This window comes from Taudactylus pleione, unplaced genomic scaffold, assembly GCF_031769625.1.
Source record: "Taudactylus pleione unplaced genomic scaffold, aTauple2 ptg000579l, whole genome shotgun sequence".
Classification (NCBI taxonomy): Eukaryota; Metazoa; Chordata; class Amphibia; order Anura; family Myobatrachidae; genus Taudactylus; species Taudactylus pleione.
The window spans coordinates 3,864,353-3,880,173 of NW_028284981.1; the positions used below are offsets into that span (position 1 = coordinate 3,864,353).

At 42.7% G+C, this 15,821-nt stretch overlaps 1 protein-coding gene across 1 annotated transcript in view; it reads right to left on the bottom strand.

Moving 5' to 3' along the window:
- The window catches only part of GPKOW (G-patch domain and KOW motifs), a 38,671-nt gene continuing 22,850 nt past the window's right edge, over positions 1 to 15,821 (bottom strand). The window contains exons 3-11 of the mRNA XM_088453387.1: positions 13,388 to 13,518; positions 12,604 to 12,710; positions 10,046 to 10,247; positions 9,827 to 9,959; positions 5,973 to 6,189; positions 4,196 to 4,268; positions 2,779 to 2,848; positions 1,065 to 1,150; positions 1 to 234 (exon numbers count right to left, since the gene is read on the bottom strand). Coding sequence (XP_088309513.1) covers positions 106 to 234; positions 1,065 to 1,150; positions 2,779 to 2,848; positions 4,196 to 4,268; positions 5,973 to 6,189; positions 9,827 to 9,959; positions 10,046 to 10,247; positions 12,604 to 12,710; positions 13,388 to 13,518 — 1,148 coding nt within the window. The 3' untranslated portion in view covers positions 1 to 105. The remainder of the gene's footprint in view (positions 235 to 1,064; positions 1,151 to 2,778; positions 2,849 to 4,195; positions 4,269 to 5,972; positions 6,190 to 9,826; positions 9,960 to 10,045; positions 10,248 to 12,603; positions 12,711 to 13,387; positions 13,519 to 15,821) is intronic.

Sequence of the window (15,821 nt, forward strand, 5' to 3'; positions counted from 1 at the left end):
GAGACTTCTACAAAACAACACATTTATTTACAGGTATACAATAAAAACACAGCTAGGAGGTGCAACAATGTATAAAGCGCCTATCGCCCGTGGTTACTGCAGGGCCTAGTCCTCATGCTCCCCCATATAGTGACAGATTACATCATAACTTAGGTTTACGGCTATATCCTGCTCGCCTTGCAGCTGCACCAGAGCTTTGTTCTTCTGTTTGTCTCTATGCAGGATCTTTCCCACCTAAAAAATAAAAATGAAGAGTCAGGAGTTACTGCTGTGCCATCAGAGTCACACTCGCCAGCTGCATTATACTCAGCTTCCAATGGAAATGACCAATCACTTCCCTGTGGGCCTCTCGCCACCTAATGGAAAGATCAGTCCATGCCCTTTAGGGCCCTCCGTGTCATGGGAATCGCCCATCTCCATCTTAAGTTGACGTCAGGACCAAACATGCATTTTCAAATTGCAAAATGGGGGCAGGAATGATAGAGGTGCTCCACATGCTCAGCTTACTGCAACAAGATGGCGTAGCTGGCCAGGCATAGGGAGCAGACTAGCTGTCGTAATGTGCCAGACTTCATGTGAGATTGTTTTGTAGGACAAGATATTGGGGGGGGGGGTGGTGGTGGTGGTGGTGGGGGGTTTGGAAACGCTCGATTATCCTCAAGCCCAGAACCCACTTTTGTCACACAAAATGGCTGACAATCTTTACTCCACCCTTGAGGTGATGGCAATGGTGCCCGCCACCACAGTGACCTTTATTGCCATTATAGGTGCATATCATAGCTCATAACCAAATAAAGTAAATCACAATAGGCCTGATTCAGAGTCGGCCACAGTTGCTTCGGTGTCTTACATTAATGCTGCGGCAGATTTTAGCACAACTGAGACGTGCACTTGCAGTGTCTTGGGCAGCTGCAGTTCCTCAGACTTAAAACATCGGCCTGCTGCGTGTGGCATAGACTCTGCATCCGACCGACCGAGAATCAGGCCTAATGTCTCTACTTTTAAATAAACTCATGGTAGTAACATTAAAATGACGTAAGATGACCAGTGAAATGTGCCCTTACCTGTCCTTTATGTTCCCCCAGCACCACCATGACATGGTCCCCTTCCTCCTTAGGGATCAGGGTCTCCAGCATGTCCTGCGTTATATCTAAGAGAGACAACACGATCATTTAGAAGCACCACGGACATGGGTCAAATTGGAAACACTTTATATATATATATATATATATATATATATATATATATATATATATATATACACACACATATACACACACACACACACAAGGCAGCACTCCACGGATTTATCACTCAGCATAAAAGAGCCACTTCCAGACTCAGACGTAGCAACGTTTCAGATTTATTCCAAATCTTTCATCAAGCTAGCTTGACGAAAGATTTGGAATAAATCTGAAACGTTGCTACGTCTGAGTCTGGAAGTGGCTCTTTTATGCTGAGTGATAAATCCGTGGAGTGCTGCCTTGTGCATATATATTAAGATTCAGCCTGCCTCTGCCTTTATTTATTGGTGGACTAATGCTGTGCAATACAGACTAATTCATGGACATTACAGCTTTCTGTCTGAGCCGATTAAATGCTACATCAAAAGCAAACTCTGGATCTATAATCAGACAAGTCCACACAGACTATACATAACCCCTGTTCATTGCACTCTCCACGGGGTAGCGGAAAAGCGAGACATCTGTCTGCCAGCAGGAATACTGCAACCCCTCTTCCATATTGAAATCGCAACCATTACAAACGACCAGCAGAGGGCAGCCATGAACACATGGATTCAGCCTACGCAATGGTAGATTTTGGGCTGAAGTGATCCGTGTCCTATCCCGACCCCACAGCAGCACGACTTGTCTATCCTCACCCAAACTCTATTTTTTTTGCATACAAACACCTAATGGCTTTCTGCAGAATGGGGAAGAAAAACAGGAAATTGCAGATTATATATCCAGAACATCCACCTTTCTGCACCGAAACATGATTCGTGCAACATTTTACTGCAACTTTGCTCACTTCCAGCGGGAAGGAATAGGATTCATTAGTTGCTATCAATTTTGGGACGCCGGTATTCAACACAGAGGCATAGACAATACAGGAGCTGCATATTTAAACGTTAAATCCTATTCCCACAAGAGCATCTAAATATGCACTATATACTATTAGCTCTTCTAATAACCCCTGATGGCTCATCCTTCCCATGCCGTCTCTTTTCTGTGGCGGAGGAGATAATTCCAGGCAGCTAAGCCGCTGGCCGACTCTACAAATCCGCTGTCAGGACTTGGACAAAGCCGAATGAGGTCGGTCAGTGATTAGTTTTACTTACGTCTCCCTCAACGATCAGGTGTACATTAATGGCGGAAGGAAATAATAGTAGTTGCTAACTGAATGACCCTCAGCATCTGTATAACCTGAAGCCGGTCATAGAACTCCACCGTGTAATACGAATCTGCTGTCCTGACACTGTACAGAACGCGGGGGGCCTGGTGAGCAGCAATGAATAATTCTGACCAGCATAGAACTTACTCCCGGCCCAATACAGAATATACCCTCCAATCCCTGATCCCACTCCTCGTATGGCGAGGGCCACCCAATATTTTGTGGGTCCCCAGGTTGTATAGTTTCTACATTATTAACATTGGATTTTGCCATAGGAGGTGGTTTTCATGTGGAAGAATGTTCCTTAGGAGTGGGAAGACCAGGATGAGCCAATGGATAAACGTAAGCTGCATAACTATCAGTGATCTGTGGGCAGGTGTTCACCTTCTAAGAGGCGGCCATTTTCTGTCCGGCACACACAGGTCCTAGGGCTCAGCAGGTCTTCTACTAACATCTGTATGGAGGGATGAAGGAGAGGAGAGCGTTAGCTTCTAGCAATGCTGCTTAATAGGAGAATACACTCACAGGAGGAGGAATGGGAGAGACTTTTTAGAAACGGTCACTGAATACCTAAATGCATATCGCTCAGAACTGCTACATACAGTGTGGTTGAACCCCAGTCAAACATGTATTTTGGCCCAATCAAACTAAGTGGTCTTAGAGGAATAGTGATCTTACAGGGGACTTGCTGAATGCGTTTTGGGACAGTCCAGCCATTAAAGCCCTTTGCGCAGAAGTTTCCAAGCCAATGACATATTCTGCTATCCCAAAGTAAATATGAAACTAGCAAAAAGTAGGGGTGCAAAGCATCATCCCTTTAAATTTGACTCCTCACCAACAGGTGGAGTTCATCTGAAACCTGAATCAGAACCATTACTAGGTATGGAATCTATTATCTAGAATGCTTGGGAATCATTACTGAACAATAAAAATTGTTACAATAGCATTAAAAATTGATCGCCATATTTCGCGCCAATGCAGACTACACTGGCGGTGGCAGCATGTGACGTTCACGGCTCATGGCAATGTGAATAACGGAAAAGTACAAGGCAGTATCTCCGAATCACAGATGTATAATAAATGAAGTTGAAGGAGAAAAAAAAATAAAAAATTATTATATATATATATTCTGAAGTTGATCGCAGATGCTAACTGTGGGGGAGAGTCACACTAATATGTGGATTATCCACCCAGGAACACCTCACGCTCATTTTAGCGCACACCCCGTAGAGATGCGATCAGAAAACGAGGAAAGTTTCTCTCCCGTAATTACCCGCCATGTGCCGCAAAGTTCTGATGGAATCTTGCACTTATATGAATCTCCTCCATTAATTTCTTTGTGGTCCCATAAATCCGATTTATGCCTTAGCTAAATCAGCCCAAATGTGTTGTGGCAGAAAATATGTCCTTACTAAGTGGGCCACAGTAGATTTGTTGCAGGAGAGAACGGAGTCTGCACCCTCCCCCGTTACAATATCTTGTGGCTGAAATTCACTTCTAGGCGTGGGCCCAGTGCTCTGCCATTCTCTCGTTACATTACACCATTCTCTTGTAATACAGGTAAAGTCTACCTCTATGGGATGCCATCCCTACAATGTATCTATATTCTGCAGCCCCAGAAATGGTTAATTATTTTAGATTTTCTTAAACCTTCCTCATCACTCCACAAGAAGTGTCTATTTGCATGTTATTTCCATATTAAGACAATGGTCGAAGTCTGTTAGAATGTTTAAAAAAAAAAAAAACCACACAACTAGAAAGCATAAATGAGGAACAGGTGGACATAACATAAAATGAATACCTTGGAGTTGTAGTATTTTCCACCTTTATAGTGTTTGTCTATAAATCGAACTCTTAAGTCCCGATATAACCAGCTGAGGAAGAAAAAACAGCAGATATTTAATTTATTTTCCTACATAGTACAGACTGATATAAAACAGTTAGATTTATAACCTGTGGAACCAGCCACATGACCTGTGTCATCAATAGAGACCAACCCATAAAAAAGCTGAGGAAATATTATATCTGCATATAGCATAATCATGTTTCCTATATATAGGTGTGGAAAAAAATACACCATGTGCAGTGTACTGATTATCAAATATCTTCTAAGTTCTTGAAAAACAGTTCTATTATTTATGAAAGTACTTATTTTTATTTTTGCACAATAAGGCATTGTTGTAAAGCAGATTAGCATACAAGCGTTCCTCTGACCCAAAAATGTAAAAGAAAAGGGTGGTTTGGGTAGAAAGTAAATAGATTTAAAATTAATGAAATGAGGTTGGAAACTGTCAGTTCATGGGAGTCTTGATGCTGAAGAATTGTCCTTCCCTTGTAGCCTTCTCCAGATATCAGATAATGTGAGTGCTTGCTTTATTTTACAAAAATGCATTTGAATTTAAATTGCCTATATACTGTATTAATTTGTCATTATTTTTATTGAAAATGTATCGAATCTTCTGTCCTAATAAACTCCATTTAATAATGTGTCTGTGTTCTCAAATAATTTACATGCTATCAACTATTGTTTTCTTTTTTAAATGCTGCATTTAAGGCAGAGAATTGTGTGGTGAACAGTAACTGACTACATTGAGTTGTGATTGTAGTTTCATATTAGTCAGGCAAGTGTGAGATTTTTGGGGTGATGTTGAGTAATTTTTAGATAGACAGACATTTTTTTTTTTTTTTTTTTTTTTTAATTCCCCAGACTAATGCTGGGTACACACTGACAGACACACTGGCCGATCAATTGATCGGCCAATATATCTGCTGCACGTCGGCCGGTGTGTACCCGCGATATGTCGGTTCACCGACATATCGCATCGGCTGTGCTGCACGGCCGATGGACAGATATGTCTGCATACTGGGATCTGTTGGTCCCAACAAGTTGAGCTATTAGCACTCATTGTAGCATCATATGGGCTCCCAAACAGATAATGCTTCTGACTTAAGCTGCATATACACTAGACAATTTTTTGAACGATTTGGCAGATTCCGACGCATCGGAACGACAAATCGTCAAGTGTGTACGCACCATGCGCGCTCCCCCGGCGTCGTCCCTCGCATATTCTGGTCGTCCCTACGTGCAGCTCAATCTGACAATCTCATTAACGATCTCCCGCAAATCATGCAGCATGTACGCTCTAGCGAACGACCAGGCAACATGTTATTATATAGTACACAATCTAACCACCAAACTATGCAAGATATATTGTTTGGTCGTTTGTTAGATTGCACAGTGTGTATGCACTAGATCGTTTGTCCGGGAGTTCAAGGGAAATCTTAACGACCATTGCATCGTTTGCAAGTCGTCTAGTGTGTACTAAGCTTTAACAGCTCTTCACAAATTCAACTTGCACGGAATGATTTGTAACAATCTGATAAACGTTACATATAATGTTCATGAGCAGAAGAGAGAACGTTTACTAGTGTTCAAACCATCTCCACACAGAGCGATAAAATGGTTTTAAGATTCAGGAAGATCAAAATAAATTAAAAAACTTGAACAAATATCTTCATTTAAGATCTTTAGATGCCAATACAGCGAGACAAGCTCTGTAGGAAGAGTTCATTCTCACTTCTGTTCCTCCGGCTTTGGTCTCTTCTTCTTCTCTTGCTCAGGACTCCTCGGTCGATGTCTCTTATCTCTGCTGCTGGAGTTTCCGTTCCTGCTCGACTCTCTGGATTCCTCCCCATCCCTCCTCCTCGGTTGCGTTCTCTCGGGCGAACACTCCTTGCGCTTATCCTCCTTAGTTTCTTGCTGCTTCTTTTGCTGCTCTGCTTTACTTAACCGGCCTGGAGAGAAGAATATGAATTAAACGTTGCCTAATTGTAGACACTACATTGGATACATGACAGCCACAATTTACTAGCAATGTGCAGAGGTGCAGTAACCTAGGTGAGTTGAGTCTGCTTATTGAAAATCACATGGGCAGGCACAGCAACAGATCAGGCTAACATACTCTAATAGCATACGTAGTCACTACTCCGGCTTTCTGACCCATATCCTTACCATACCTTTCTGTTAGGTCACCATCGTCTCGTACATAACCAATGTTGCGTTCATCTGGTTTCAGAAATTATTACTAGCTACTTGTGCTTTTGTTAGTTTTTCTATATACTCTATAACCTACTATAGAAATTAGGCACAAGATGTTACTGTGACCAACTAGAACCATTGTGCAATAATCTAAAACCATTATATTCACTGCCTCTATTCCACATGCAGCCAACAAGGCAAATCATGTTTCACAACATCAAGTGCCTACTTTTCACTAATGCCCAGGATTTTAACAGATAAAAATTGGCGTTGTCGGCAGGATGAAATATTGTATGTGCTGATGGAAGATGCAGGGAGAATTTGGGAAGTTCATAACTAAATGTGGGCTAGGTTGATATGTATGACTTATTATATGCCCAGATGCAAACATGTAAGTTTGTTTTAAAGGGACAAAATATGACTAAAGGAAGCATGTGCAGGGTCGTACCCTAGTTTCCAGGTATTCACAGAGCCTTTATTACCTTGCACTGGATTTCTCTTTTCTTTAACGGGTGCTTGCAGAGTGTGGTAACCAGGTTTCCGCCTATACTTTCATTGGATATTTTAACACCTTTCACAGATGCACGTTATAAGTACAGAAAAGTGCATTTCTGACAATAAAAACATTGAACTGTATAACAGAGACACAGACAGTAGTTGAAGACTACTAGTAGCTTTGGGCTTATTATAAAACTTTTAGTAAAGGATAACAGATGATAAATTATTAAAGGCATTGGTCCTAAATTGTTAGTAGGCTGGACTTTGTAGTGATGCTGTTATTCTCTTCACGTTTGAAGTATCAGTGGTTTATCAGATGACTACAAATGAGCGTATTTTGTATCTTTACATCCAATGTACTTTGTATGCATGCAGAAAGTGGTTTATATACCCTGTATTTGCTCATCTTATTTTTGGTGGTAGAAGGTAATTTAAAAAAATGTAAAAAAAATAAAAAAATAATACTCAGACTACCGAACACCTTTTTAATGTTTCCTTGGTGTAGATGTTATGAAGTGTGAGTTGCACACAGCTTTATCTATTCACCAGGAGCTAGCACTTCACAGATATTTGTCATACATTAGAGAATTGTTAGGAAGCAATCAGGCATAATGGATAAGCAATAAAAATCGCTGCCTAGACTGAAGGTTACAGATGCTCTTTAAAATGACTTAACATTACCAGTATTGAGTGTGTGTGTGTGTGTGTGTGTGTGTGTGTGTTCTAGAAGTCCACTCCGTGTTCTAAGAACAGATGACAAAGTTCATAGAAAAACCTCTTATCTATATAAACGCTCCCTTGCCCAGGTGGCTGCTGTCTTATTTATGCTTTGTTTAATCAGGTGGGGCCTATGGACTAAGCCGTGGACAGAGGTAAAGTACCAACTAATCAGCTCCTAACTGTCGTCATTCAAACACAGCCTGTTAAGTGACAGTTAGGAGCTGATTGGTTGGTACTTTATTTCCCTCCAAGGCTTAGTACATAGACCCCTGTATTTGTGTGCCTAAAGTGCATGCCTACCAAATAGTGACATTTACAACGCTTATCTATATATATATATATATATATATATATATATATATATATATATATATTCTGTGTCCCCTTCCATATGTGAAATCCATCTCATGTGACATCATCAAAGATATGGTAAAATCTAAAAGCGACCTAGTTTGTAATAATGAAGGCGATTGTCTACGTACCAAATATACAGATGTGATGCTCATCAGAGAGTCTTTAGAACATCCTTCAGAAATCAGCCTAATGCTGGAGAAATCTCACGTGAAGACAAAAAAGCTCAATAGTGTAATACAGTATTAGAACCATCACTGTAATAGAATATCGGCGCCATATAAATAAAGGCTAATGATAAAATAAAGTACCTGCAAACCATAAATCAGTAAAGTGTTTATAATAATTTATTCAAAACTTATTTATTTAAGAAAAAACCCTACTTGCGTGCAGCAATAAAAAGCTACATTTTATTTGGAGCTCCTGCACGAAATCCCAGGTTTTTTACCCCTGAAGCCGAAATTTTTTTTTTTAATTATTTTTTTTATTGTTTTTGCTATTATTATTATTATCATCAACAAAATCAAAGTAATTCCTTACAATGAAACATAAAAGGGGATAGAAACTTAGCCCCACACTCTCCTTTAAATCAAGCACTTAAACTGACTAAAGATCACACAACACAAAATGCCCTTATAATTAGATATTAATCCTTTAGAATGTAAGCTCTCAGGCAGGGCCCTCTACCCTCTTTTTCTTCTTTGCACAGCCCAATGCCCCCAACGCTCGCTCTCTCGTCTCCTAGCATTTATACTGTCTACTCGCCTATATACTGGGCACAGGATTTTTTTTTTTTTTACTTTTTTAAACCTTCATCAACCACCCACACCCGCTACTGCTCCCAAAAGCTACAAGTTACCCCGTTACCCCTACTCCTGTACTCATCCCTCTCAGTCTGTCATTTTTTTTTGTAATGTGTGTTATACTTACTTTTTATTTGATTTTTACATCTACTATATGCCCGACACTGCGCATACTTGGCGGTGACAAATAAATTAAAGATAATACCTGTAATAAAATTCAAATCTAACTAATAAAACCCAGCATGACAATGTCGATTTCCCTGACTGGGGTAATTGCAGGTCTCTGGATTATTAATATTTTCAATAAATCAACTTGTATTAACAGCGATCACTTACATGCACCAAACATTTGTTATTTGTACCATGCTGAATGAACGGAGTTATCAATTGGATTGCTTTCGGAAGAAGCCATATATTACATTTTTTTAATTATATTTTCACCATGGACAAATATTTCTTTAAAAAAAAATCAAAAAAAAAAAAATCCCTACTTATGTGGCCAAATTGCCGGTCACAGGAATTGTAGAAATCGTACACTTTGTACTAATACCTCTCATTTTATAGTGGCTGCCGCATGTTTTGTATGTAGTATAAAGCTGGATGGGATCCAACGGTTAAATCAGTAACCCTTATGCAAATATGTATCTAGGTAACCAAATTAGTGCTTCTAAGGCCTTTGTAGGATACGGGGAGATGTAAAGTGTCAGATTGGCTCCAATTAATTTCTAAAATCTGCTCTCTCTTATCTCATCCCGGACATAAAGGGTGGAGAATAGGCAGCAATCCAGATGCTGAGAGGTTACAGAGTAGGAGCATGGTGAACACATACATATTGGGTGTGGATCTGTTTAGCAGCAAACGATATATTAGTGAAGCATGATCTGAAGTATTTATATGGCTAAATGAACGTATATGCCTCATCTATGCAATGATACAGACGGGAGTGACTGGGTGTGTGTGTTTTTCCTGGTCAATCCCATTACTCATGCACACACTGAAACACTACAGACATGTTACTCACTCAGATCCTTTGCATACTTTGCGTATTCTGTGCTGCTGACTAGTCGCAACGCGAACTGGGACACGGTCGCCATTTTACCACCGATCGCTAGCTTCACCATTGCCCGGCAATTGTCTGCATCCAGGCCTTCCACCTACAACAGTGACACACAGTGGTCAGCGGAAACCCAAGGAGACGCCATCTTTTCTCCCATAACAGAACACGACAACGGAGACACACCTTCCCATAGAGCTCCTTGTGGGCGCCACTCTGGATTAACACGGTGCTTCCCGTACCTAGGCCCTTCGCCTCCTCCTCTGGCTCCTCCCCTGGTTTCAGGGGCCTGCGGGGTTTCTGAGGCTCCAGGTCCTTGAGGGCAGTCCGGTCAGCACCTAGTCCCAGGCCCTTAGGGCGCAGCTTCTGGTCTAATGGCTTAACATCCCTATGTATAAAAATAAATAAATTGTATGAACTTTTATAGAGAAGAGATTACCACACAAGTTTTGTAGCCAAGTGGTGACATTACTGGTGCTCCAGTTGGCCAATGGTTATTCTAGGCATGAACTGGTTGTAGGTTGGTCTGACCCTGTAAACGTTTCAATACTTAGATTAACTACAGGTAGATTTACATCAATGCTCAGAATTTTTTATTTTTTTTTTAACAATTGTATACAACATTTCTATAATCTGTAATTAACATATCTTGCTAGGAAGGGTGTGGTACAAAATGTCGACAATTCACCAGAATGTTGACACCAGAATGACAACACTGACAGAGACAATCGGCATGTCAGCCATGTGGATGTCGTCCATTGGTGAGGTTAGTATGGGTAACATAATTCTAACATCATAAAAAAATAAATAAAGATTACATCATGTCAGCATTCAGACAATGTTGACAATATGAACGTATGCAACTATGAATGGTGGATAGAACTTTGGGAGGATTTACTTCGCACAGAAAGTTATCTGAAAAAAATAGGAACTGAATTACATAAGTGTCAATGGACATGTTCTATCATCAAGACACCAAACAGACCATTGTCTCCAGTAGTGTAGCTGATTTCAGCAGCGCGAATGCCCCGGTCATCCTGAGTAACCAGAGGTTGCTCAGATGACCAATGATCACGCAGATGATCCGACGCTGCCTCCTGTGTGATAAGCGTACATTGTGAATTGAGCCATATATGCAAATTTTCATTGAAGGAATTCTGATGCGCTTATAAAGCCTTGTGATAGTACAGTAACAGCCACATTCAGGAAGTACCTAATAAACAAATCTGCTCTACAGAACAGCTGCCTGGCCCCATCGTAAGCAGCATGCAGCTCTATCACAAAATATAGACAGAATGTCTTCTATTTAAAATGGTGATATATAAAATTATAAATCGGGTTCTTTTTTAAATACCCTCCCTCTGCCCCAGTAATTTCTGGGTGCAGAGATTTAGATTACCTATGTGGAAAATTGAGAAAAGGTGAAGTTTACTCCTCTATATAGCGATTTATTTTTTTCTCTAGTACTTTGTACTGTTCATTTACATGATTTTTTTGTGATTTGTTGTAATGCAATACTTATTTGGGATTATACCTTTCAATGTTTATCACTCTCGATCCTTATTTGCATTATAATAATATGTCAGGTGTTACTGTATTTCTAGTTTGTATGCTTTGGAACTAATAAAAATATTAAGTAAAAAAAAATTATAAAAAAAATACCCTCCCTCCCAAGAAAAATAAGAACTGCTTGGACATTGGGGGTCATTCAGACCCGCTCGCGAGCGGCAGGATGCTCGCAAGCGGGTTGATGTTCCCACTGCGCACGACGGAGGGAGCTCCGTCGTGCGCATGCGCGAGACCCGGCGAGCGACGGGCTCACCATCGCTCCGGGTCTTGCACCAAAGGGGGCGTGCTGTCGATGTTGACTGACAGCACGCCCCCTTTGGTGGGCGTGCCTGCCAGACAGAGGCGTTCCCATGGGAACGCCTACCGTCTCAAGCCGGCTCCACTGACATCACTAGTGATGTCAGTGGGAGTGATTTTGGCTCTGATAGAGCCAATATCACACCAGGGCTTGCGGCAGCGAGACCCTACCGCAGGGTCTCCGTCGCAAGCCCGATGGCCGCGATGGTCAAGACCATTGCGACCATCATCATGGACGCTCGCTATAGCTGTGGGTGGTAACCCACAGCTATGCGAGCGTCCATGAGGACGCTCCAAAAAAAGGTAGGAGGGCCGATTCAGAGCGAGCGCTCTGGTCAGAGCGTTCAGCTCTGAATCAGGCCCATTGTTCCTAGGAAAATCAAAGAGTACTTCACTGAGTATATTTACCTCAATGTAAGAGTTTGACAACTTAGTTATATAGCAGTTAATAAAAAGGCACTCATTAAATATTTAAAAGCAGATGATAATGTATGCTCTTCTGGTTAGTGTAGTCTCTACAGTTGAATCACAGAAAACATCTAAGGGGTCTATTTACTAAGCAGTGTTAGGAGACAGAGTGAAAAGTGATAAGGTACCAGCCAATCAGCTCCTAACTGCCATCTCACGGGCGGGGTTTGAAAAATGACAGTTGGGAGCAGATTGGCTGGCACCTTATCACTTTTTACTCTGTCTCCTAATACTGCTTAGTAAATAGACCCCTCAATGTGTAACGTAATACGTGTGTGTGAGGATTCCAGCCAGCGCACAGGAGCACTGGTGCAACACCAGCTGTTATTTCATATTTCAACACATGAGTTTATATTCCAATGAATGCCATGATTCTCCCACAAGACTTATCAGCCAGGAATCACACGTACTGTTTGAAGGTTTTTCCGATGCCTTCGCCCTCCTTCCAGCCCATCCCTCTAAGCATGGCCATCCCGTACTGTTCCACGGGCACCACTTCATAATCTGCAGCCTCTGCCTGGCAAATCAGAAACAGAACACAGTTTAGCCAAGGATGGATAAACCCCAATCTCCAAGGTAACAAACCAGAAAATAAATAAAGGGACCTGACTGCTGGAGACGGCTATGAATGACAGGCCACACTTCTATACTTTATCCAAGGATCTTTAAAGCTGGTTAGAGGCAATTACAGCTCCCAGGCAGAACCTTACAGAACGGTGTGCTGTTCCTGTAGCCAGAGCCATGCAGGGAGTTATTACAGGAACGGCGCAGTATATCTTAACACTATGAACCTTTTTTTTAATGGTTTCTAGAAGAGGCACAAGTGATTCGGAGAGCCAAAAGCAATGCCTACCTGGCAAAGTAGCCCAGGCTGACTGAGCGTGCGATGAGACAGTAAAGACTAGTACTGGGTGTAAGGATATAGAAGATTTGGGTTACGTATATTATTGCCATTGTTGTGCATGATGCCAAGCTACATCCAGACACCCAGAAATGTTTTACACAGCTCACAAATTGCTGGCATCTAATTTTTGGGCATGTTTGCCCAAATGATAAAAAAAAACAAAAAAAAACCCAAACATGACAAATGAAATAATAATAATACAACAACCACATGTATGTACACAGCATATAAACAGTTTAAAGAGTTCTATACAGGGTGCAATAATAAAATAAAAAATAAAAAAAACTTACGGCTTCTGGTCTCAGGCTAACATCCACCTTGTCCCCATCTTCATACCCACTGGGTACCTGGTTCTGCATGAGGAGAGGTATCTGAAGGGTCTGGTCCACAACAGATTCATTCTGCTCCGATTTACGTGATTCTTCAAATTAAACGATAATAAAAGAAAAAAAACAACAATGAATTACATGACACAAAAGTCAGGTAGAGAGAGGAAACAAGCATCTTGGGACCCAGTTACAGTCTCCACTTACAGAGCTGCCCGTTACTATGCATGTCACTACAGTATGAGTTTGAGCACACTATCAGGAGTGTACTGACAGCACAACGTTGATACTATATGAAGAGTTAATAGAATGCTAAAAATATAAAAGGTAACAGAGAAGGCGCTGCCACTGCACAGTTATATTTCTGTGACACCCTCCAGGTGAGCATCATTTCTGCCCTCTGTCGTGTGTGTGTGTGTGTGTGTGTGTGTGTGTGTGTGTGTGTGTGTGTGTGTGTGTGTGTGTGTGTGTGTGTGTGTGTGTGTGTGTGTGTGTGTGTGTGTGTGTGTGTGTGTTCTGGGAGTCGACTGCTTCTGAATGTCAACAGTAAATAGCTCGATATGGTCATTAGGTCGACACATTGAAAAAATCATGAGCTCCATCCCAAGCATGCCTAGCAATTATACAGGTAACAACATGCAGGGAATATGGTGCCTCGGACAGCAAGGTGGTCATTTCCTGCTGTAACTACATAGGCCATCATGCTAAATGGGCTTTCCCTAATTGGTCATTAGTCAGTCATATGACCTATGGCATCTTCAGCAGTGATGCACTGAAACTCTCCTCTTCTCTGCAAGCTTGTACGAAGCACAATCCCATCACCCCCATCCTAATATGTACATACCAGGGAGGGATCAAATAGTAGGATCTGGTGACGATCTCCTCGGTAATGGGTCACTTGAACGTAAAGCTCCATAGTAGCCTCGCACTTTGGGGCGGATTCTGAGACAGAAGCAAAGTGGCTGTTTTGCATGAAGTTCCAGAAGCCCGATTTACTACCTTATGCTAATGCTAGTCTCCATAGGGCGAATGCAGGCATCCCTGCGGCTTCAAGCAGTTGTTACATGCACTGCTGTATCCGTCACCATCGGCTCTTGCAGCAGCTCTATGCTAGGTGCAAGAGATCTGTAGGAAGCAGTCTTTACTTCACCCTATGCACCGCTGAGAATAGCATGGCACTCTGGCTACACGCCGACAACAGGTTGGATATGAAATCCTGGCGATCAGGAAGCCGCTGGTCAGAATACCGACAGGCAGAATCCAGACATCCATAGGAAGTAATGGTACGTATTTTTCTAACCCCTACCCTAACCCTCCCCGGTTCCGAACCCTAACCTCCCCCCCTAGTGCCTAAACCTAACCTCCCCCCCAAGTGCCTAAACCTAACCTCCCCCCCAAGTGCCTAAACCTAACCTCCCCCCCAAGTGCCTAAACCTAACCTCCCCCCCAAGTGCCTAAACCTAACCTCCCCCCCAAGTGCCTAAACCTAACCTCCCCCCCAAGTGCCTAAACCTAACCTCCCCCCCAAGTGCCTAAACCTAACCTCCCCCCCAAGTGCCTAAACCTAACCTCCCCCCCAAGTGCCTAAACCTAACCTCCCCCCCAAGTGCCTAAACCTAACCTCCCCCCCAAGTGCCTAAACCTAACCTCCCCCCCAAGTGCCTAAACCTAACCTCCCCCCCAAGTGCCTAAACCTAACCTCCCCCCCAAGTGCCTAAACCTAACCTCCCCCCCCAAGTGCCTAAACCTAACCTCCCCCCCAAGTGCCTAAACCTAACCTCCCCCCCAAGTGCCTAAACCTAACCTCCCCCCCAAGTGCCTAAACCTAACCTCCCCCCCAAGTGCCTAAACCTAACCTCCCCCCCAAGTGCCTAAACCTAACCTCCCCCCCAAGTGCCTAAACCTAACCTCCCCCCCAAGTGCCTAAACCTAACCTCCCCCCCAAGTGCCTAAACCTAACCTCCCCCCCAAGTGCCTAAACCTAACCTCCCCCCCAAGTGCCTAAACCTAACCTCCCCCCCAAGTGCCTAAACCTAACCTCCCCCCCAAGTGCCTAAACCTAACCTCCCCCCCAAGTGCCTAAACCTAACCTCCCCCCCAAGTGCCTAAACCTAACCTCCCCCCCAAGTGCCTAAACCTAACCTCCCCCCCAAGTGCCTAAACCTAACCTCCCCCCCAAGTGCCTAAACCTAACCTCCCCCCCAAGTGCCTAAACCTAACATCCCACACCCTAATCCTAACCCTTCCCGGTGCCTAAACCTAACCCCCCCCCCCCTCCCCACACCCTAATCCTAACACTTAATACCCTGTGCCTAACCCTAACCCCACTACCTAACCATAACGTCCCCCTAACTCCCCGATACTTACCTTTGGGAAGCCAGCGGTCGGGATACTGGTG